We start from the raw sequence: 23,907 nt of genomic DNA, 5'->3' as shown, positions 1-23,907 counted from the left end.
CTCTTTTTCAGTTGACCACTGACCTCTATATACTTGATGAAAGAAGAAACATTTGAAATAATATTTTGATGGGTCAGCATGGCTCCTTTAGGGTCACCTGTAGGAAACAGGACATGGAAATAAAGATCCTTTAAATAACTAATAGGTAGCCTTTGGCTATGAAAGAAGAAGCTGCATTCAATTGGTTCTGTTCCAGAGAGCCAAGAGCTTCTCCTGTCACCGCGTCCTCTTATGAATGGTATGGGACTCTGTTTATGAATGATTAATGCCCCCAGAGACATTCCTGCTGACAACATCATTAGCCACAATCTCAGGTTGCAACAGTCAAAAGCAAAAATCCAAGTAATCCCACTTTGTGCTGTCTTTATGTTTAGGACTTCAGACCTAACTATATTACCTAACTATCACATTATAAACTGGTACAATGGATAGGAGGATATGGCCATAGGTCATCATGGGCCATATCAAAAGCTATTAGGAGTTCTAATAGAGAAGCTACTGCAGGGGTGGGGGAAGGCACACGCTGATCTGTGTAGAACTCTCCCTGGGTCACCGTGATTGAGCGAAACTACTCTGGCACTGTCAAATTGAGAGAGTGGAGTTGGGGAAGAAGGTTGACTTTGTGGTGCCGTCTGAATGGCTCCTGAAATCCATAGCATGGAAACCCCTCCCAGTGTGTTCAATGAAATTTATTTGCTTATACTTCTGTTTTTCCATTGGGGCATCCATGCTCAAAAGCTTCAGGTTGTAAGACCCTAAGGATAGGGCTCATTATAGGGTATATTTACCAGCCCACCCACGACTCAAGCCATGTTTTTGGCCGACCAGGGGTCTCTGGGACAGCTTCATGCACACTGACCTGTGGTCCCACTAGTGAAGCAGATGATACTCAGGTCTTCTGGTCTAGGAGGCTAGAGGGGGAGGGAAGCACAAGGGATTAACCTACCAAGAGTTTTGGGAATTGAACAGGGCAAGATTCACATTTGGGCAGAAGAAAACTTACCACAGGTTTCTTGAAGTTCTCTTTGCCTAGATTCTACATGAACAGAAAGCCAAGAAAGGAGGTCATTAGTTAAGATGGGAAGACTTATGACAAATACAGCCCCCTCTTTCTCTTTTCCATGCAAACACCTCCCTTTTCTGTGGGAAGAGAACAAAAATTGTAACCCAGATCAGGCCTAGAAGCCAAATTCAGGCACAGTGGAAGGCCCAGGGAAGAGCATAAAGTTTCTCTAGAACAGCGACATCAAGAGGGCAGATTCCAGATGTCCAAACTTCCCACTCTTGAGGTCCAGTCATCTAGGACCATTACTAAATCTTTCTGAATAACAGGAATTGTTGACATTTCAGGGCTTACTACATAGCAGGCACTGTTCTGAACACCTTCTAGAGATTAACCCACGCAAACTCTTTACAACTCCTCCACAAGGTGGGGACTATGTCGGCCTCATTTTACAGAGGGGAGAAGGGAGATGTGGAGAATCTTGCTGAAGGTCACCTAACTCATAGATGTGGCGCTGGAATGTGAACCCTGCCACCAGACTCCAGGACCCCCCTCTATTTCACTACCGCTGAACTCAGTATTGATAAATCCTCTACTTCGAAGTCGGTGCCCACGGGCCACAGACTGTGCTTCTCCTCCGACACAGTTTCTGAATTGTCTGAGGGAAAAGTATTCTCAAAGCCTCACAGCAGGAGTCTTGTGGACCCCGTGCTCTCTGGTCAGTGTCCTGCTCGTTGTCCTGGTGGCAGACCAGCCTTCGAGCCATTAGTTGAATTTAGGGCGCAAACCTCAGCATCAAACAGGGATAAGATCTCAATTCCACTTTTCTCCGCTCTTTGCTTCAGGTCATCCTCAAAGGGATCCATGAGGATGATCATTTTCAGGCCCGGGGTGAGGCCTTTCTCCACATTCTCTATCAGCATTGATGCCTTTTTGGGTGTATCGCAGATCACTGTGGTGATATCAGCTGAAAGCAGAAACAGAGCCGGAGGTCACCTTCTTGCTCTGCTCTGTCCCTGACTGCCTTGCAACGAGGGAGAGATTTTTGAAAATTTCAAAGCTAGTGGGTACCCAAAAGAGATTACATCTGCAAATCAGATTTATAATGCATAAAACCTGAAGCATTCCATCGATAATAAATGAGCTTAATGGAAACAGAAGCACATCGTTTTCATGCATGCTGCCCAGATAGTTTACAGCTTCTGGAGTCACGAAACTCCTTCTGCTTAAGAATACAGACAACAAACATGGATCACTCAGGTGTGGTCCTGTCAGTGTGTTTTATTTTGGGGAGGGGAATACGGAGTAGAAGGGAAAAGAAGGGACAAATGGGATTTTAGCAGGCAAACATTTTATGATTGGACATGTTAGCATTTTCTTGGATACTTGTTTGTAAAAATAAAAAACTTGTGATTGTGTCTATAGTCCAGATGCATCTAGTCACTTAACCTACTAGTTCTGGGACAGAAAGTAAGACTGTGGATATGTGAAACGGGTTGTTACTTGACCACTGAACTTGTACTTGTTTCTCTAACAATGGTATTTCTCTTCTACAAATTCACCATGGACATTGGTACATGCTGACTAACTGTACTGACTGGATTTACAACAATAGGAAATGAAATCAGTGGTTTCATAGTGATTTAGTCAATTAAATGACTTAGTCACTCATCCAGTGTGCCAAAATAAGTAGTCTTATCTCTAAACTCTATCGTCACACTCTGCCACCTTGGGTGTTTCATCGAACTTTCTGTGTAGAAGCCAACCCCTGCTTGGGCTTTTTGTAATTTCCTTGTAAATTATAGCCTCAGTACTACAGAACAGAAAAGACTTCAGCAAATTCTGGCCATAGCATTCCAAGTTGGCTAGCAAAAGCAGATATTGAGGAATTACTTAGCATTAAGACAGAATCAAGTTATAATTTAATAGTAAAGTCTTACCCTTGTTGACAATGAATATGATGGCTTCTGCTCCCAAGGTATCATACAGCGGGACAACTACCATGGAGTACGTGTAACAAGCCAACTCAGAGATGATCCACTGTATGGGGAAAAGCTCAAGTAAGGACTAGAAAACACTTTGAAAAGGAAGAGTATTACACTTCAGTCATTCAGGCAACAAATGCTTATTTGATGCTTTTGTGTTAAAATAAATCAGCTGGGGTCCCTAGAGACTTCCATTCCTAATGTTATAGAGTACAGTTAAATAAGAGAGGTAAGCTAGCACAGACAACTACAGTACAAAGGACCAACATACGAAAGTAGAGTGTGGTAAGTTCCATCCATAAAAGGTACAGAAACCACTAGTTTTAAGGGATTTTTTTAGGTGGGGGACAGAGGGGCAGAGGGAGAGAGAATCCCAAGCAGACTCCCCGCTGAGCATGGAGCCCTACACGGGGCTTGATCTCAAGACCCTGAGATCATGACCTGAGCTGAAATCAAGAGTTGGATGCTTAATTGACCAAGCCACCCAGGTGCCCCAGTTTCAAGGAATTTTAAGGAAGGAGAAATCACTTTGGAGTGGGGTAAAGGCCATCTGGGACTGCTTTGGGGAAAGTGATAGAAATTGGGGAGGGCTTTAAAGGACTGGTAAGATTTGGAGATGGAAGCAGGGCAGGCATTCAGGGAAGAAGGAAGTGGGTGAATAAAGATAAGATAGCACAACATCACTGTGTATACATCAAAAGGCACGAAGAGCAATACAAAATGAACTGGAAAGGTGGGTCAGAATCTGCTAATGGTGTTATGTACTGAATTGTGTCCTCCCCGCCTTAAATTCATGTTGAAATTAACCCCTGCTTTTGGAGATAGGGGCTTTAAAGAGGTAATTAAGGTTAAATAAGGTCATAAGGGTGGGGTCCAATGTGACTGATGTCCTTGTGAGAAGAGGAAGAGGCAACAGGGGTGACAGAGGAAGGACCATGTGAGGACTCACTTTGAAGGCAGACACCTGCAAGCCAAGAAGAGAGGCCTCAGTAGAAACCAAACCTGCTGCCACCTTGATCTTGGACTTACAGCCTCCAGAACCATGAGGAAAGAAGTTTCTTGTCTGTGGTGTTTTGTTATGGCAGCCCAAGCAGATGAATACACTAGGTTTGGCATTAAGTTCCTAAATGAGAGTCAAGGATATCTCTTCCTGTTGAGGCTGGGTGTCACAAAGGTGGATAATGTAGATTCACCCAAAAGTGCAGTCAGTGCCCTCCCAGGGTTTTGGTTAAACAACTGGTACTAGGGAGCATAGGACATCCAACCATTCTGCAGCAGCTTTCTCTGAGGATATTGGTCTAATGACTTAACTAAAGCTTAATTCCAATCATCTTAATGTGTAACATCTGCTCTCAATCACTGTGGAAAGATGGGTACACCAGTCTCGGTGGCAATGGGTACCTTATTTGACAAGTTCAAGTACAACACGCAAGTTCCAATTCTAATACAGATAGCTCCCCCTTTCTTCAATGTCCACAAGCTCTTATTTGCCAGCCCCACATAGCTTCCTTATTTTCCTCATACAACAAAGAGACTGACTTAAAGGGAATCATCATGGGCTAGGAAATGACAGAAATCTGGGTACTAACTTAGAGTACTAGGCATTCAACCAGGGATTAAGGAGGCCCTGAGCTGTAACTCTTTACAGGGGGACAATAGTTAAAGAATAGGAGAGCTTTAAATAGTTTTGGTAAGTCATCAGCAAGTGTCAGAGTGCTGGTTTGGGGGCGGGGTTTAAGTCTTTAGACTCATTTCTGGAGTTCACTTGAGCATAGTTACCTCTGGCCTATTCTGAGCAAAGATGCCAACAAATTGGTCTGGTGATGGCTTATATCCTTTATGCAAGAGACAGGAACCCAGGCACTCTGCACGATCACACACCTATGAGAGAGACGGGGGGGGGGGGGGGAAGCAGTCAAGACCTCAAAGAGACCACATTATCCAGAATACCACAGAATACCACAGAATACCACAGTAACAAAAGAATCTACCCAAAACCATGGGCATGACTTACCTGCTTGTAGGACAGCCACCTGTAGGGCTGGTTTGGTTTTCTGTATCCCAAGCAAGGCCCATTGTCTAAAAACATGATGTTAAGAGAAAATGAGTGCCAACTTCAAATCCTTTGGATCAAGAAGGTAAAAGGGGATTAGGAAGAGAGGAGACACAAAGGAGGAGAAATCCAGTAAGGATGTGGGCTTCTGTTATGCGTCAAGGAAAGTCAAAGGCAGTAAGTACTCAGTTCTCAAAGGCAGAGAGAGTCTTACAAACTACATCTGAAACATTTAGGAAATGCACTGAAACATTCAGTGTGGTTTGGTGTTGGAATATGTGACCTCCGTGGTAATAGGCATTTGGAGAAAACCAGGAGTATGGACTACCCACGTGACGTGAACAAGTAAAGCCCATAAGTAAACACAAACAGCCTACCTCTATTGCATAATCTTGGATTGAGCTTCCTTATCATAAATGTATGCTCATAAAAAAATACAGAAAAAAATCAAAATATGAGCTGTCAATGATTTCATCAGTTAAACACTATTATTAACACTGATACTGATTTTCATAGTTCCTTTGTATAGGTTTACAGGATTATGTTCATGCCACAGATATATTTTGGATCCTACTTCCATCCTCCATTTGATATAAAAATCCTCATGTTATTATTTCTTCTCTGTAGAGATTTCAGTGGCCTTTTGTGGACAACTGAGGAAGGGCTCTGTTGCAGTGACTTTGTCTCATTGTGGGTATTTGGGTCATTTCCAAGTCTGACACCTGAAATAATGCTCTGATAAATATTTCCAAATTGCTAATTTCAAATTCAGAACATTTCTTAGAATAGAGTCTCTGAAATGAAACACCATGGTTGGGGTGGGCTCGGAGGTTGTGGTGGTCAGAACAGCTCAAGTTTTTGATCCCCTGCACCACATTTCTTAGCAGAGCAGTTGTGAGAAAGGACTTTTCTCCCACCAGCGGCACATCAAGTCATACAAGTATCTTTTTCACATGCCTTCTGGTTTGCTAGGTTTAAAAAGTTAGTACTTTAAGTTTCTCTAACAGCAATTTTTTTGAAGATTTTATTTATTTATTTGACCGAGAGAGAGAGAGAGAGAGAGAGGCAGGGAGAGGGAGAAGCAGGCTTCCCACGCAAGAGCAGGGAAGCCGATGCGGGGCTCGATCCCAGGACCCTGGGATCATGATCTGAGCCGAAGGCAGATGCTTAACCGACTGAGCCACCCAGGGGCGCCCCTAACAGCTATTAAAGTTTCCCTTGTTTCATTTGCTCTCTTGAATCATCTGTTAATGTACTTTGCCTGTTTATATGAGAATGTCTCCTGAGATACTGAGGATCATAAGGAACTACAGAAACATATACACACCCATGCACGCACACACACAGGTACACTCTTGTCCATACACACATACATCTGCCTTCAGTATCTTTACAATTGTGTCATACATTTGACAATAGAAGAATTAAACGTCTGAAGAGCTAACGTTCGGGAACTCCGCTTACTAGAATAAACAGCCATGTCAGCCAGGAGAGCCATGCGATGGTGCTGTTAGGTGAGGGAGCCACGCTAACTAACCGAGAAGCCCCCACGTCTAAGCCAGAGCGAGATGGAGTTATCGAGAGAAAAGTAGAAGGGAAGGAAATTTTACCTAGAGGCTCTAGTCAAACTGCTGAGAGGGATTCGGGTCTTGCTGAAAGGAAGCATTCAGAGACAGAGTGACTACGAATTCAGAGGCAAATTGGTGAACTTCCAATCTAAGTGACAGAGGAAAAGGGAAAGAAAGCTGAAAAGACAGAGCCACTCTGATGAAAGAGATATTTACAAAATGAATGAGGAGCCTGTCCACAGGAAATGCGAGGACTTTTTCTCCCTGCTGGAACAGCTGTATGACAGCTCAAGACGTCAGGGCTCACGCAGCAGCTTTCCCAGAGGCAAGGCAAGTCCGGCTCCTGAGGTGTTCCCAGCCTCCACTCCACCCCAGAGAATGCACCCCCGGCGGTCTACCACTGCAGTCCCTGGTCTTAATGTTCCTCACTAGTGCTAGCTACCACTGATGGAATGTTCTCTGTGCACATTAACCGACTATTGTTATCCCTAAGGTACTAAATAAGCATCATGGAAGACTGGGGCAGTCTCTTCAAGCTCACCCAGTAAGAAATGGCAGCAAATGTGGAAAAACCATACCACATCACATCACTTCCCTAATGATGAAAGTTCTAGCAGAGGCCCATGGCCAAGGAACAAGTCAATAATTGGCCCTAAGGGGCACCAGCTGAAGTCTCATTAAATTCTGTGCCCTAATCAGCTTCAGCCTATTTAGCCCAAGTCCTGACCAGGCAACAGCCTAGCCTTTGATCAATATATTCAACTCAGATGTCCATCTGTTCTAAAGGTGGGGTCATCTACAAAGAGCCCACCGGTTGACTTCTTGGCAGAGTTGCTGCCCTCAGCTAAGCAGAGTTGAAACTCTGACATGCAGAACCCCTGAGAAGCTCTGTTCAAGATTCAGATTCTTAGGTCTCACTGTGTGGAAATCTGATCCACTGCAACAGGGTGGAGCTAGAGGGTCTGTATTTTAAATATCAACACAGACCATCTATTGGGTAGGGTAAACGTATATGTTAGAGCAGGGGCACCAGGGTGGCTCAGTTGGTTAAGCATTTGACTCTTGATTTCAGCTCAGGTCATGATCTCAGGATCGTGAGATCAAGCCCTGATCAGGCTCCATGCGCAGCATGGATTCTTAAGATTCTCTGTCTCCCTCTCCCTCTGCCTCTCTTTAAAAAAAGGAAAAAAAAAGTATCTATTAGGGCTGATGTTTTCATCTCCACTTGGGACCAGATGTATCATTTTTCTATTTCTCATGCCTGCTTACAGGAGAAGCCATTTCACTTTATCTGTTGAGTTGTAATTCAGTTTTGAAAAACATATTCTAAATGAAGGATCTTATATGCCATGTAACATGTGCTAAATGGCTTGTTTCTAGTTACAATAACAACACAATAAAGAAAACTCAAGGAAGAAAAATGTGAAAAATAGAAAAGTCCCAAGGAAAGTTTGTTATATTAACCATATAGTATCTTAAGTTGCCAAACAATAAAGAAATTAATGGTTGGTTTGGGTTTTGTTATTTGCATGGAAGTCTAAGTAAGTACTGATTTGGAGTCAGAAATACTAAGTAAAGTCCCCTTTGGAGCCTTCATATAGAAGTTTTCTTTACAATAAACCTTTCTTTTTTTTTTTTTTTAAAGATTTTATTTATTTATTTGACAGAGAGAGACAGTGAGAGAGAGAACACAAACAGGGGGAGTGGGAGAGGGAGAAGCAGGCTTCCTGAGGAGCAGGGAGCCCGATGCGGGGCTCGATCCCAGGACCCTGGGATCATGACCTGAGCTGAAGGCAGACGCTTAACGACTGAGCTACCCAGGCGCCCCTACAATAAACCTTTCTTTGTCTGGAGGTACAACTACTCTTATAAAACACTTAAGAGCTGACTGAAAATAGAACAATCCAGTCAAACAGACAGATTTCAATATCAGCTGCAACATTTTCTAGTTCTGTCGCCTTTGGAATGTTCCTGAACCTCTGAGTGTCTGTTTCCTCTTTTTTAAAAGTAGAGGCAATAATAACTAATCCTTAAGGTTTAGAAGAGGGTAAGCAGTTAAGATGTGTGTGGTGCCTGATGCACTTGACAGGAGTTGGCTAGTAAATATCGTCATAGTCAAAGGCAGAAGGGAAGAAGGGATAAGAAGTCAGGCAAGGGCGCCTGGGTGGCTCAGTCGGTTAAGCGTCTGCCTTCAGCTCAGGTCATGATCCCAGGGTCCTGGGTTTGAGCCCCACATTGTGCTCCCCACTCAGTGGGGAGTCCGCTTCTCCCTCTCCCTCTGCGCCTCCCCCCTGGCTCGTGCTCTCTCTCTCTCTCTAATAAATAAATAAAATCTTAAAAAAATAAAAAGTCACACAGGCAAACCTATGTCTGGACAGAATGTCACCAAAAAAAAAAGATGTAGGGAGAAGTATTAGCTGGCTGATTTTGAAAGGAAACTAGCACACCTCGCATTGTGTTCAGTCATACAGAAACAAGTAGTGAGCCCTGATACGTTCCAAATGAACCTGCCAAAGTCCACGTGGCAGCCTTTCTAAGGAAGTCCAAAAGATCATTGCCTTCTGCGATACTAAAGAGTACTGGTAAGGACTAACATTAGGGTCAAGGACAAGGTAAGAAGTCAGGGGCCCTGAATGCTAATTCTGGCTCAGATTCTGCATCTATAAATGCAGGGAATTGCATTTATGTAAGTCCTATTTCTAAACAAATATAACAGTGGGTTAATCAAAATACCTTCCCGCACATTATTATCAGCTCTTTACCAACTTGACAGGGAAGTCTTCCTTGTGTTAAGTAAGGGACAGATCCAGAGGGGCAAAGTGATTTTGCACCAGGTCACACAGCTGGAAATGGAAGAGCTGGGTTTCAAACGCAAGTCTGTCCTACACTGTTTCCAGCACCCATTCTGATAGTCTGCTAGGTCCCCTGAATTTTGTACGTCTGCCCTCAGACTACCACTGGGGTTTAAGAAGTGAGACAGCAGAGAAGTGTATGAGACGAGACCCCACCTCGGTCTTCTTGCAGTCAAGATTAGACTGCCAGGCTTACCAGACACAGCAAGTCCTCTTTGGAAAACATCATACATTGTCTTGATATCTGAGTAGTAGTAACATAGCAGGTCGTTGCTCTTCTGGCCAGCGCCCTTCCGTGCCCCGCCCTAAGACACAAGACCAAGTTGAGGCCAAGACTGACTCTCTCCCACCCTTTCCAAACCCTCAGGGATTGAATCGAAGAGACCATCAATACTGAACACTGAGTCACAGGAATGACCTCTTTATTATTCAATCAATTTTTTAAATCCCCAAATTGTAATATCTCTACATTATAGAAACCCAGTGACTGTCACAGTTACGTTTCTAGCGATCTCCCCCCAACCCCTAGGCCGACACACATACACATGTGGAGAGAGGAGAGATAATAGTATAGTTTTATGTTGTAAAAATCATACCCAGTTTAAACATCTACCAAATGCACACCATGTGCCAGCACTGTGTAGAAGACGCTATAGATGAAAGTGAGTTAAGACCGAATCCTTGTCCATCAGCATCTCATGAATGAGAGACTTTGGAGTGGAGGTGAGGTGAAAAGGGCAAACATACAACTATAATATTGTGATGTACATGCTGTAATAAAAATGTACGTTCTGGGAGCTGAGTCATGCTACCCATTCTGTATTAAGTAGAAAGGCTGCAAATAAATAATGCTTAATAGGGACTTAGAAGATAAGTAAGCACTTGCCACAAAGTGGCAGAATTTGTACTCTTCAAAGAATGGACCTAGTTTGGTACAGGGGAGGGAAAGAACAATGCAGAGTGAAGGAACAGCCTGTATAAAGACCCAGAGGCGAAAAGACACATTGCAGAGTCTGGGGGATGGACTCCGTCTGTCCTGTAGAGATCAGGGTATTAGAGGAAGAGACGGTAGCTACGGGCCTGCCTAAACGTACCAGCTGGAACCACAGGATCAGGCTCTGATGAGGATCTTGGAACCGCAAGACAAGTTACACTCTCACACAAGTTAGTCTAGAGAGCACTAGGCATCAGTTAAATAAAACATTCAAAAATGTAAGCTACTGCTGTGGTAAGGGCTAAAGAAGGACAGGGTAACATAACACAACAAGAGATCTAACTTCGTTTAGAGCATCAGGGAAGATTTCCAGGAGATGTCACATTAAGTCAAGATGTCAACAATAAAGCTCCCTGACTAGCAAAGGAAGGTAGCGTCTTACTGTTTGTTTACATAGATGGGCTGAGGAAAAAGGAGAAAGGAAAGATGATTCAGACTCAGTTTTAGGCAACTGGATGAGAAGAGATGCATTTAACTGAGATAGAGCAGGAGGGGAAATAGGAAAGGGTGTGTGTGTGTGTAAATACGCAATAAAGAGACTTGTGGAGCTTGAGGTGCCACTGACGTTGTCTGGGACTGGGGAGAGATCAGAACTAGGAAGTCAGATTCGGGTGTCATAACCTTTTAGGTACAATTTCAAGTCATGAGAGAGGAGGGATTTTCTCAGCTGGGAGGATTCCATAGGGATTGGCAGACTATAATCTAGGGCCAGATCTGCCTTGTCATCTGCCTTTACAAATAAAGGTTTATTGGAACACAGCATGCTCATTCATTTACATATTGTCTGCTTCTTTCATGTTACAACAGCAGAGCTGAGTAGTTGCAACAGAGTCCATGTGGCCTGCAAAGCCTGAACGATTCGCCACCAGGCCTTGACAGCACATGGTTTCCAGCCCCTGCTTTAGATGAATTGAGATGGTGAGACTGCAACTCTAGCTGACGGGAGGAAAGAAGCTAAGTGACAAAGACTGTCTTGGAATTAGGAAGAATTCTCATTGAAGGGTGGTATGAAAGACAAAAAGGAGTTTTAAGAAAGAAGCATTCTCAAGTCAGTTGAGAGGAAGGCTGAAGGAGAAATCATTGAACTTCAAAGTTAGGTGATAAGTGACCCAGAGGAGTTTGGGGAGATGGTAGTAGTAAAGGTCAGATGTCAGTGGGTTGAAGTTCAGGAAAGGAAATGGACAGCCTACTCTTAAAGAACTTTAGTGGGAAAAGGGAAGATTGAAAGGAGGTGGTGGTCTGAAGCAGCAGGATCAGCAGCATAGGAAGATGCCAACAGAGAACGTGCAAACATCCCCAAATAAGTGTTGGTGGTGGAGAGTGGACGTAACTTGGAGTAAGATTCCTGGGTAGAGGAAAGAAGTTCCTGAAAAGATCAAAAGGGATTAGCCTTCTAGAGGAACAGAAATGCTTTCTTCTCTGCAAAGGATTGAACATGAAAAATGATGAGGAGAATATTCTGGGAGCTTTCCCTCTGCTCGGAGATGTAGGAAGCTGTATGATTTGCTGAAAGTTGGGGAATTGAGGGGAAAATCCCACTTCAACTTCTGCCAGTTTTAAGAATGGATATTAACTCAAAGCCAGAATTTAAATCAATGAAATAACTTCTTTATCATTCTCAGATATTGGTATCTCAATGAAGACATTCTCCTACCCCCAAAGCACTGGCTCTATCATCTAGATCATAGGTTAGCAAAATTTTTCTGAAAAGGGCTAGGCAGTAAAAACTGGGCTCTGTGGAACACATATGAACTGCTTTTTCCTTTTTTTTTTTAAACATATCTTTTTAAAAATGTAAAAACCATTCTTAGCTTGCTAGTTGCTCATTAAAAAGGTGGATTCTGCCCACGGTCTGTAGCTTACCAACCTGATCTAGATTATTGGCTTCCTAAAACCTAGCTGTGGTTTCATTTTTAATACAAAGCGAAGTATGCTGGTAATCAAAGTTTAATTTTGTAGATTTGCTGGTGATTGCTAACCTAAAAGGCTTACTTTCTCACCCTACACCCCACCTCTTCCTGAGTTATCCCAAGGTCTTGAATTACAGTTTGTGCTTGATCAAACGAAAAAGAGGATTGGTAAGTTACCTCAATTCCCACGGACTGGTTGTTCAAATCCACAAGAGGCAAGACTGGCTGAGGTCTATTGACCAGCCACAGGATCATGGCGACTCCAAAGGTCAGGATGCAGATCAGTGCCGGGGTTGGAAGTGGGGAAAACAAGAAGTTAAAGATAAAAAGCATCTTTGTGAATAGCAGCAGGAAGTTCAGGCCTTAAAAAAAAAAGAGGAAAGAAAAAGTTAGAGGAAATGGCTGAAATTTTTACTCAATAGTTGTGTTTACAAAAGGACACACACACACATAGACTTCTGACCCTCCAAAAAACCAGGGTTAGACCTCTCTAGCAGCAGAATTTCTATTACTGTTTACTTTAGCAATGTTGAAAATAATAGAATGCATTCTCCACTCCTGTGACTTGACTGGCCTCCTACAAGGCAGAAAGGATCAAAGGAAACAGGTTAATCATTTCCTCAACAATTTTATGAAATGAATGCCCTTTTAATTTTTGGCCCACAGGGCCTAAAAGAAGCCCTTCTGGATCCAGCCTAAGCTGGTAGTCAGAGGAGGGCACTCTAGAGACCCTCCCCTGCCCAGGCCGACTGACGGTCAGGAAGGACTGTTCTGCCTGGATTTGTCTAGTATAAAGCAGAAAAGGGAACATCTGTAGAGGTGACTCAACAGAGTTTAAAAATCAAGCATTCTGCATGAAGGACATTTCCGGCTGACAGATTTGCCTTGCTCATTGCTTTCTTTTTTGAAGCATTGGGAGAGTCTCAGAGAGCAACAGCGTGTCAGCTTGCTATGTCCAATGTCATCTCCTCCAGGGAGCCTAGAGAAACCATTTTTGCTGGAGGCAATGTTAGCCAGGTTCGCAGAAAGGGTGCTGGAGAATGGACTTGACACATGGTGGCAAGTTAGCGTTAAAGATTTAGGCCAGGAAGATATCTCAAGAAACTGAAACCACAAAGGTTTTCCCCAACCCAGGTTTTCTTGTAGTTTCCAGCAAAGCTCGGCTTCAAACTGCTCTAGTAGCAGGAACTAGTGTTTGGGCAGGTCCTAGGAACTTACTCTGGCTGAGGCCATCTCTTCCAATTCTTGCCCAAAACTGTTTTCAGGCTGGGCTTTTTGCATGGATCATGAAATTTAATCCAACCAATGTCATGAAGGAGCATTTTAGAGATGAGAAAAACTGAAGCTCCCAGGGGTAAAGCGACTTGTCCAAGTCCACTCAGCATTTCCCACTGCTGCTTCCCCATTGAAATCTATAAAACTACCACTCCTCTTTCCTCAGGAGTCTAACTATAGAGTTCAAGGAGACCAAACCTGTCTGGAGCCTTATAGGCAACAGCAAAGGAAATTCAGAATTTGTACTCTTCAAAGTTTACTGCGGTGCCCTATAGAACAATAGCTCAGAGATGAGGCCAAACTTTCCCACTTCAAATCAAGAGAGCAAAGCATGCCTGATAAGAAAAAGTTTGATCAGATCAAGATCATCGTTGCCCTGAGAACTTTAGGGGCAACTGCCAGTAGCCGGCATCTGGAACTTTCTCCATGAAGACAAACACTTCCCTCCACCCTAACAAAGGCTATGGGGCCTGGGAATTGCGCATGGGCAAAGAAACAGTCACAAGAATCCTTCCGTCAGTCATCTGAGCCTTCCTCTGCTCCCTGACAGGTTATTACCTGAACTTGGAGCAGTCCCCTTCCATTTTGTGGAGGAAAGCTGAACTTCCAGAGACTGGGATGACTGTCCCCCACTCCTTGGTTTCTTCCACATTGTGTTTAGGGGAAGAAAAAGAAGACACAACAAAAACAAAAGCGAGGCCCCACAGGCGCTAGGTTACCTAACGCTGGGTTCCATTGTGACCACCTGCCAGGATTCTGAGAGCTGGGAATTTTGGAATCCAGCCTTACCTGGATTGGTATGGTGAAGTGGCACTTCCAGGACACAGAATGTGTTCAAGAGCCAGTCATGTAGAACTTTGTTGTTCGTCAGGTGGGGAACAGTGCAGCTTCGGGGTGGAAATTGTGAAATTGGGAGTGGGTAGCGGCGCTTAAGGGAAGAGAAACCCGCTCTGTGCTCACCCATCTTTGCACCATTAGCCCTTCCCCCCAGCCTGCTAGTACCTTCTGATCTGGGATGCTCTCCTCTGTCCTACACACCTTCAAATTAAGAGATTCTTACCTCCACTCCCCTTCTCAACTATGGGAACAAATTGTCACACTAAGGACTTTGGCTTTCTTTTTGCAGACAGCAGATTGACATTTTAATAAGAGACTTGGCAAACAGTGTCTTCAAAAGAGGGTCTAAAGGTGAAATTGATGTTTGGGGGCGGTAAGGGATGCGGGGAGGAGGGAGGTTGAAGAGCCCCTGCGGGTAGCACAAGGGGAGGGGAGGACACAGAGAGAACCCATGACCAGTCTAAAGCAGCACCTGCTGTCAACCCCTGGCTGATTGTGACCACTCCATAGTGAGAGCCCTGATCACCAGATGATCAGATTTTTTTTCTCCCTGGAAAACGTGGAACACCGCATTTTTGTGAAACCCCCATTTTAACTATTGCCTCAAAGAGTTAAGTCTCGTATGAGACAAACAAAAAGACATCTGGCTTAATCTGGACCATGGTCTGTCAGTTCTCGAGCCCTCCCTTTTAGACACACTGCAGTCAGACTGCCCACAAATGTGATGAGACTGACTACTTTGTTACAAACAAGGAAGATACTTACAAATGTCAGGTCGCCAGTTTCAGGAGAATGAAATACCTTGCTTACACTGGCAAGGGGTTTTAATTGCAGAAGACACTGAGGGATGTGTCAACTGAAATAGCTTACTCTGTTTGCCTTGGCAAATCAAGTAGCCAGTCCAAATAGGATATGTACAGAATTTCAGACGGTTCCTCTCGGCTGCCCCACATTTTTTAAAATTGAAGTAAAATTCACAGAAGATAGAATTAACCATTTTAAAATGTACAATTTAGCAGCCTTTAGTACATTCATGATGTTGTACAACCATCGCCTCTAGTTAAGTCCAAAACAGTTTCATCCCCAAACGGAAACCAAGTGCCCATTAAGTACTTACTCCCTCCTCCCTGCAGCCCCTGGAAACCACTAACTTTGTTTCTATTTGAATAATTTCTTACAAATTCTTAATATTTCATATAAATGGAATCATGTAATATGTGACTTTCTGTGTCTGACTTTTTTCACTAAACGTAATATTTTCAAGGTTTATCCATGTTATAGCACATGTCAGTGCTTCATTTCTTAGGGCTAAGTATTCCACTGTATAGACAGACATTTTACTGATTCATTCATCGGCTGATGGATATTGGGGTTGTTTTCAGTTTTGGCTATGGTGACCAGTGCTATGAGTATTTGTGTGCAAATTTTGTTTTGAATACTTCTTTTCAGTTCTTTAAGGTAAATACGTAGGAGTGGAATTACGGGGTCACGTGGTTCTTCTTTGGAAGAACCACCAAACTGTTTTCCACAGTGGCTGAACCATTTTACGTTCCAAACAACAACACAGAGGGTTCCGGTTTCTTTACACCCCCCACCAACACTTGGTGTTTTCTGGGGTTTTGGGATAATGGTCATCCTAATAGGTATGAAATGGCATCTCATTGTGGTTTTGATTCATATTTCCCTAATGACTAATGATGTCGAGCATCCTTTCATATGCTTGTTGATTGTATTTCTTCTGTGAAGAAAGGTCTATCACAGCCCTTTGCTCATGTTTAAATTGGGTGGTTTGTCTTTTTGTGGTTAAGTTGTAAGAGTTCTTTATATATTCTGGATACTAGACCTTTATCAGATACATGATCTGCAAATATTTTCTCCCATCCTATAGTAGTCTTTTTACTCTCTTGATAGCTTTTTTAACACATACACACATTTTTCACCTGATGATCCTAGTGCCAGAGAGGATTTGCAACCATACATCACGTCACTCTCTCACGGTTCAGTTGGGAGAAGCTGAAGGCCCAAGTGATGGTAAAACTTCTAGGCTCCACCACTACTGGCTTGGGAAGCTCTGGGTAGCATTGTAACCTTTAGAATCTATCAACACTTCTGGATGCACTCAAGTAACTGAGAAGAAAAGCCACTGTCTCTTTTGTCATGTGTCCTGTGTCACTCAGATTACGGTTCTGTTTCGGGCATTTCACGGAGCCTCCCGCAAGCAGCTGATGTGGTAAGCCTTTGCACCTCCCTCTACATCACTATTTGGGGAAGAATGGGAGGGGGGAAAGTGTAATGGTGGTAAAGCCGTGTCATTGTACACGGGAGCTCCTGTTCTGGGTCATCTACAGATGGTTGAGCAAGCCACACTGCACATTAGGATGGCCCCAGGTGGAAAGTGTCCTCTGCTTTTTATTATTTTTTTATTATTATTCTTATGTTAATCCCCATACATTACATCATTAGTTTTAGATGAAGTGTTCCATGATTCATGTCCTCTGCTTTTTAATATGGTGACAGTGACATGCCACAGCCCCATACACCGGGATGTCCCTTTGTCCCCAGTCCTTCCCCTGGATTCCCTCCAGGCCTCCCCTCCTCTGCAGTATGCAGTCACTCATCTCCTGGCTCCTAACACATTTAATTCCCAAGCTAGCTGAAGGATACCTTCTGCCTGAAGCCCTGCTTGCCAGCTCCCAGGACCAGCCTTGGTGTCTAGGTTTGGATCACCCCATATTCAGCTCTGGGTTCTGCTCCTCTGAGGATTCGGGCCACCATTTCTTCCTTAAGTCTGATTTTCTCTGAATGAAGTCCTTAAATGGATCCTTCCACTACTCTAGTTTTTGGTCAGCTGTGTTTATTTGCTCTGAGGCTTTCAGGCTATCCCTTTAGCCCACAAATAATGTTTGTTTTGTAATCCCTTTCCTTTGAAAGATTTTATTTTTCCTACATGTATTCAGCTCTCCAACCATAAGTCAATTCCCTTAGAGCCTCTGTATTTGCTCTTCACTTTGCCTGAAACACTATTCCCCAGATCTGAAATGGTTGTGTATTACAGGTTGGGCCTCAACTCAAATGTCACTTCCTCAGAGACTCTCTCTGATACCCCATTGAGTATTGCCCTTTCTACTCCAATCACTATCACAGAACCTTGTTCTCTCTTCTCCGGGATACTGTTCACTATCTGAAATAGACCTGCTCCCTTATCATCTGTTGCCCCTACTGAACTGATGTTCTAATTAGAACAAAGATTTTGTTTTGTTCATCCGTGCCTCCAGTACCTACACCACGCCTGGCACACAGTTAGCTTTCAGTCAGTGGTTGTTGAAAAAAAATGACCATTTTTCTGGTTCAGAATTATCTGTTTTAAATACTCTGTTAACCCACTTTCCCTTAGTAAACTCCCCACTCCCAAGCTCCCAAATCTTAGATCATCAAAAGTCACTCTGGCCAATCTTGAGATGGGTACTCCCAAATCAATATTTAGCACAGTACTGGGTTAGGGATGAAAGAAGGTGAAAAGGTCATTTCTAACACATATCAAGGAGTACTCAGGATGAGTACACGCCTCTGAGCTTGAAAGAAAATACAGAATGAATCTTATCAAATTACGTCGTCTACAGTAGTGAGCAGGAAATCTAGCCTAGAAATAAATAATTATGGTTACCCTAGGTTTCTGGAATTCAAAGAACAATAAGGCAAATTATCTTTTGCTTTTAGGCCTGACGAACTCATTATTTTCTGTGCAAAAATGAGATATAAATTTCAATTATTTCTAGAAAGTGGTATACTAATTTGGATTTAATTGGTTTCTCTGTTCCCTTGCATGTATGGACTCATTCTGTGGTGATAGAGAGCTCATTAAAAGAGAGACCAGAGTCCCCAGGTTCTAATACCCAGTTAGTTAACCCATTCTTCTGTACTGAATGACTTACTTTCTCCTAGAGACGAGGTCCCAAGGCTTCACAACTCATAATGACTCCAAAGGGGCCTGTGTGTGATTTAGAAGGCTGCATATGAAAGTTTTGCCTTCTTGCTTGGGTTTTAAGTCACCAACCCAGCCCCCCTAAATTCCTGCCACTCTCAACTTAGGAAGCATCCACCTCTGTTCTTAACCACATAATCAATATTTCTAGACAAATTCCAAAGTAATGGCAAGAGGTCAAAAGAACATTACAAATCGACAGCTTTATGAAAATAACCTTTTCCTTAACATGCAATGAACATGAACCACATATGCATTCTATTGCAAGGCCCTTCACCCAGTTTCCTCAGACCCTGGGGCTAAGGGCTTTTTACCTTTTCTTTTCTTACACCAGTTTACTCTTCTGCATCAAATGCAGTTTTCTTCTATTAAGAAGTAAAAGATAACATAATTTGAAATGATGATCTATTTCACAAAACTTAAACAGAGAAAACCCTGATATGGAAAAGTATTGACTCCCAAAGAGGGCAAGTCTTAACTCCTCGTGCCATTTAAAATGATGCAAAGATCAAAAGGGCCAGCATTCAGGTATATCTGAGATAAAATGTGTTGTCATATTTCTCAATTTTAAAAAAACAGCTGAGAGGGGAACCCTAAAAACCCTCTAAGGAAAGAAGAGGCAATTAGAAGCCATGAAATAATTCAGGAAGGTGGCCAGTTACCAAATCAGTAGCCAGAAAGTCAATAGCTTTCCTTGATTTCATGCAAATAACTAATTCAAAAATAATGGGGAAAATATAATTCATGATCGCATATTAATAAATGTGTAAAGGCTCAGTTCAAAAAGTTTAGACCTGAGGGACATCAAAGGTTTAAAAATGGCAAATACATACTCAAAATAGTCAAGGGGATCCCATATTCCTAAATGTATCTATATATTTAATGCAACTCTAATAAAGACCAATGGGAATTATTCGGGAATTAAAAAGTTAATTCTAAAGTTCACCCAGAAAAATAAAGCTAATTAAAAAGAGTCAGAAAATTTTTGAAAAAATCACAGGAATTGGGGATGGGGGGAACAGAGTTAAACAATACCAAATTTGCTTCTGTAGGGCTAGAGAAGTTTTCCATTGGTGGTGAATAGAGAAAACTATGTAACAAAATAATCCCGAAACTCCCAGTGGATATATTATCATACACTAAATTGCATTTCAAATAAAGATAGATTTTTTTTCACTTAAATAAAAGTGTCGAGATAACTGGCTAGGCATTCAGAGAGAAGACATAAAGCCGATTACTGCCTTATTCCTACAACAAAAATAAGTTCGAGATGGATCAAAGACTTAAATATAAAACAATGACAACCCTAAGAGTATTTGGGGATAAAAAGTATGGGAGAAAATTTTTTTTTTTATAATCCTAGCATGAGGAAGACTCAAGACAGACACAAAACCTAGGAGCGATAAATGAAAACATTGGCAAGCTTGAGCCGTAAAATTTTTAAAAATATCTGCCTTGCAGGAAAGATACCAGAGACAAAGATAAACTGGGACAAATTTCAAATACTTTGCCTGTCTAAAGAGCTCATTTCCTCAATAAGGAATGCTTCGAAGTCAATGAAAAACAAAACACAACACAATAAAACAAAAAGCAAAGGTCATGACCAGAACGTTCACAGCAAAACAGATTATGGTTGGAGAAAGACACTCATCTTTGCTTATCGTTTTAAAAATTGCAAATTTAAAGGAAATGTCTTTTCCCCACCCATAAGATTAGCAATGATGAAATAGTGTAAAATGCACTCTTCATCAGGGAAACGTAAATTTGCCTCCTTAGAGATGCGCCTGTTGCCCTTCTACCACAATTTAAAACGTGTGCCTTTTGGCCTAATGACCCTACGAGTAACTTACCCTGTAGAAAAACATCAGTTCACTAAAATATATCACAAATGTCTGTGTAAGGTACTGGTTTGGGATGTGGGCTCTGAGTCAGATTACTTGGGCTCATACCCTGCGTGATCATCTTCTTTGTGACCTGGGTTAGATAACCTCTTTGTGGTTTCTCGTCTGTAAAATAGCAATGATAATATCTTTCCCAGGATTAAAGGAGTTAATATACTTGTAAAGTACTTACAACAGTGCATTCATTATTATGTTCATCATCATTACATCTATAGGATTGTTTATAATACCAGAGACCAGGAAAGCCTCCCTTGGTAGCCTGGCCATATAAATTATAGCAGGTCCACACAGTGGTACTCTTGGCAGGTATTAAAAAGAATAAAGCAGATTTGTGTGTGCTGATGTGGAAAGAGCTCTGTGATAAGTTGCCAGGTAGAAAGAAAAAAAAAACCACTTGGACAAATGTGTATGTTTTTGTATTTCTGAAAGTATATTCCTTGTAAGAAAAGAACAGATGGAAGAGGAGAAATCATTAATGGATTTTCCAGCAAGTTTCGAGTATTCAGTCATTCAGCCAAAGATATTTAAGGGCTTGACTGTATATTGACATCGTTCTGGGTGCTGGGAATCTAGCAGTGAAAACCCTCCCCTTGTGGGTTTGTATTTTATTGGCGAGTTTGATAACAAGTCTGAACAATAGCGAGATTATATAGTATATGGAATTTAAAAAATAGAATTGGGAAAGAGGATTGTGGACGGCAGGGGGGTAAATTTTCAAGTAGGTCTCATTGAGAAGATAACTTGGGAGTATGTACTGTTTAATCTGAAATATGCATGCTTTAAAAAAAAAATGAACATAAAACCAACAACTCCAAGTCACCTCACCTCTGACCGAGGCAGCTGACTTAGAAAGTTCCACCACCTTGGCTGGCGGCATTTCACGTGAATGCGCCCAAGAACACAGCCTCAGCTCCGTTTCTGCAAGTGCAGCCCGCCCACCACCAAAGCCACACTCAACTCATGTAGCCCTTTCGAGCGCTCACATTGTGTGCAATCCTCTCAGCCACAGAACAAGCTGGTTTGGACAGCAGCTCTGGTGGTAGAAATGTTTTTCATTCATTTCTTTAGCAGATAAAGAGCTAGAGCAAAGGTAAAGGTTGAGTCACCAGAGCAAACGGGCCCCCGAAGGGCATCTTTCGACACTTACTGCAAGGAGCTGAGAAGAGGTGCTGGCATAAGATCCTGATCTATGAGTCTGCAGTTGACTTTCCAACCAGTCGCTGGCACCCAGGTGCTCAGGTCACTGCCCGCAATAGCTTTCTCCAGCAGGCAGTGCCAGATCACTGGGCACAGGCAGCTCTGTCCATCTGGGGCCTGGCACGCAAGATGCTCTGAGGCACACATACCAGGGGATGCCCCCAGGCAGATGAGAAAGGGCCTCCTTATCTCCACAGGGTCGTGTAGGACAGAGCAGGGAGATGGCATTACCAAAGGAGATCCCTAGTAAAATCCAGAGGGTGACTGAACTGTCATTTCCACACCATGGGAAGATTCCATGAGTGTTTAAAGAACAGGAAAGGGATGTCAAGATCACACATCTTGCTCTTCCCAGCCCAACTGCTAGGCCATACTCAACAACTCCAATTTGTAAGGCAGGTGGCAGGGAGAGGGGGGAGGGCTAGGCTTGAAACAGGATCCCTGGCCCACAGGCAAGCCCACCACAAATCATGAGGTCTTCGGTGCATATCCATCCGTAAGATCTTTGCTGCTAATCACACAGGAAAGCTCCAGGGACCAGAGCTCAAGAAGGTTGTACGAACCAGAGCAGGATCAGTTCTATCCTCGGGTTTGGGAAGCTTCCTATGACTCAGTGGACACCTTGGCCGTGAGGGCTCCCAGGCAGAGGCTGCCTTAGCCTTTAGATTCTACTGCATCCAGCATGGTGCCTGAGGTACAGTGGGAATCCACTAGGTGCCAGTGAGTCACATCCCCTGTTGGCTCACCAGTGGCACAAAGTTCAGAGAAGGGAACCAGGGAGAGGCATCTGTTGAAGGAAACAGGTTGCAGAATCCGGTCTCACAGTGACATGATGCGCTGCTACACGGGAGGGGGCAGAGGGGGCTGAACCCTCCTCAGAAATGCCACAGCCAGGGGCTTCATGCTCTGGCATGGGCAATGGTAAGTAGCTCAACCTGAATGAGCTCAAGGGTCACCGATTCTGCAAGCATTTGGATATACTCTGTACCAGGTGGTGTGTTCAGAGTGGGGAGAGCACACTTCGACTTCACAGTCTACTAAGAACTAAAACCAATTCCCCAGGCAGTAAACAAATGCACCACGGCATATACCCCAGACTTGGGAGCATCTGGTGGACTGGAGCCGTGTGTGTGGCAAGAGATGTATTTACTCTCTGTACTTTAAATTTATTTATAAATTTACATATTTTAATAAGGCAAACAAAGGTCTTAGACCAACTGTGTGCCCAGCACTCTGCCATGTACAGACGGACAAACACTTAGAAGATACACCTCTTGCCCTCTGGGGACTTATGGTTCTATCGAATACTGAAAACCCTTACAGAAGGATTCAGCATGTGGGGTGAGCTAATAAATCTGAAGAAGAGAGAGCCTAGTGTAGACTGGAGTAGATGAAGGGGGCTGCATGGAGCACTGGACTCTCAGGGATGTGTGGGTTTTGATGCCCTGGCCTTATTGCCAACAGTCTCATTTCCAAGGTCAATCAAGGAGGATGACCCCACCAATTAAGCCAATGGCCAAGAAGTCCCCAACTCTGATTCTAATCAGGGTTGTTGTCACCACACCATCTTTCTCAACTTTTGCCTGCATCTCTCCATCCAACTTTTTTTTATGGAGAGACAAGTTACCACATTAGGTTGGATAAACTTAAGTGGAAGGTGGGGGAAAGGGGAACACCAGATGTCGGGGGAGAGGTAGAGTATGGCTCAAGGCACTAACGTGGGACAAGCATCATATTTGGGAAAGGGAAACAGTGAAGGGGTGTTTCTGATGGAGGTAGAGAATCCATCTCTGGTTGGAAGGGTGTGGGGGAGAAAAAGCCTCCAAGAAGGCTAAAGGAGACAATATCTGGGGCCTGGTGGAGACACCATACGATGGAAGGCATTTCAGTTCACAAACACGAGAGAGCCTTGGGGTGCCAGGCCTTGCCCAGTTGAGCTGAGTGGTATTTAACAAAAAAGCCCTCATTAAATCGAATACTGAAAACCTCTTAATTCAGTCCATGAAGATAGCATAGGACAGTTGAGCCACCCAGTAGGCTGGTGGCAGTTAGTAACAAACCCCACTGGATCTCAGATCGACACAGTGATCTGATCTACCTTGCTCTACCTTGCTCTACCTTGCTCTACCTTGATCTACCATGGTGCTTCCAGCAAACCACAGCCCTGCAGCCCTACCCCAAGGAAAACCTTGCCTCAGGAAGCACCCCAAAGGCTTCCTGAGCTTGTTGCTGACCAAGTGGATGATGAGACAAGTGGGGTCAGGAGAATCAGTATCAGAAGTCCACTGGACTTGATAAAGAGCCTATAAAAAGATAGTCTGGACAAAGTTCGAGGCCCCCATCACCCATG

The 23,907-nt window shown here is 43.3% G+C and overlaps 1 protein-coding gene across 2 annotated transcripts in view; it reads right to left on the bottom strand.

The window, feature by feature from the left end:
• Nucleotides 1-23,907, bottom strand: part of ACSL5 (acyl-CoA synthetase long chain family member 5) — a 40,490-nt gene that overhangs the window by 12,836 nt on the left and 3,747 nt on the right. The window contains exons 2-11 of one of the 2 annotated variants that reach the window (XM_045878822.3): nt 14,430-14,527; nt 12,543-12,727; nt 9,658-9,766; nt 5,003-5,067; nt 4,768-4,869; nt 2,944-3,043; nt 1,792-1,970; nt 1,004-1,036; nt 860-911; nt 24-97 (exon numbers count right to left, since the gene is read on the bottom strand). In XM_045878822.3, coding sequence (XP_045734778.1) covers nt 24-97; nt 860-911; nt 1,004-1,036; nt 1,792-1,970; nt 2,944-3,043; nt 4,768-4,869; nt 5,003-5,067; nt 9,658-9,766; nt 12,543-12,698 — 870 coding nt within the window. In that variant the 5' untranslated portion in view covers nt 12,699-12,727; nt 14,430-14,527. The remainder of the gene's footprint in view (nt 1-23; nt 98-859; nt 912-1,003; nt 1,037-1,791; nt 1,971-2,943; nt 3,044-4,767; nt 4,870-5,002; nt 5,068-9,657; nt 9,767-12,542; nt 12,728-14,429; nt 14,528-23,907) is intronic. The other variant, XM_045878823.3, reaches the window with a different exon arrangement.

The sequence above is a fragment of the Mirounga angustirostris genome, unplaced genomic scaffold (assembly GCF_029215605.1).
Source record: "Mirounga angustirostris isolate CCGP_5_RB_7025 unplaced genomic scaffold, mMirAng1.0.hap1 SCAF_6, whole genome shotgun sequence".
NCBI classification, from domain to species: Eukaryota; Metazoa; Chordata; class Mammalia; order Carnivora; family Phocidae; genus Mirounga; species Mirounga angustirostris.
Note: the sequence above shows the minus strand (reverse complement) of the source record. Positions and strands in the feature narration are given on the sequence as shown.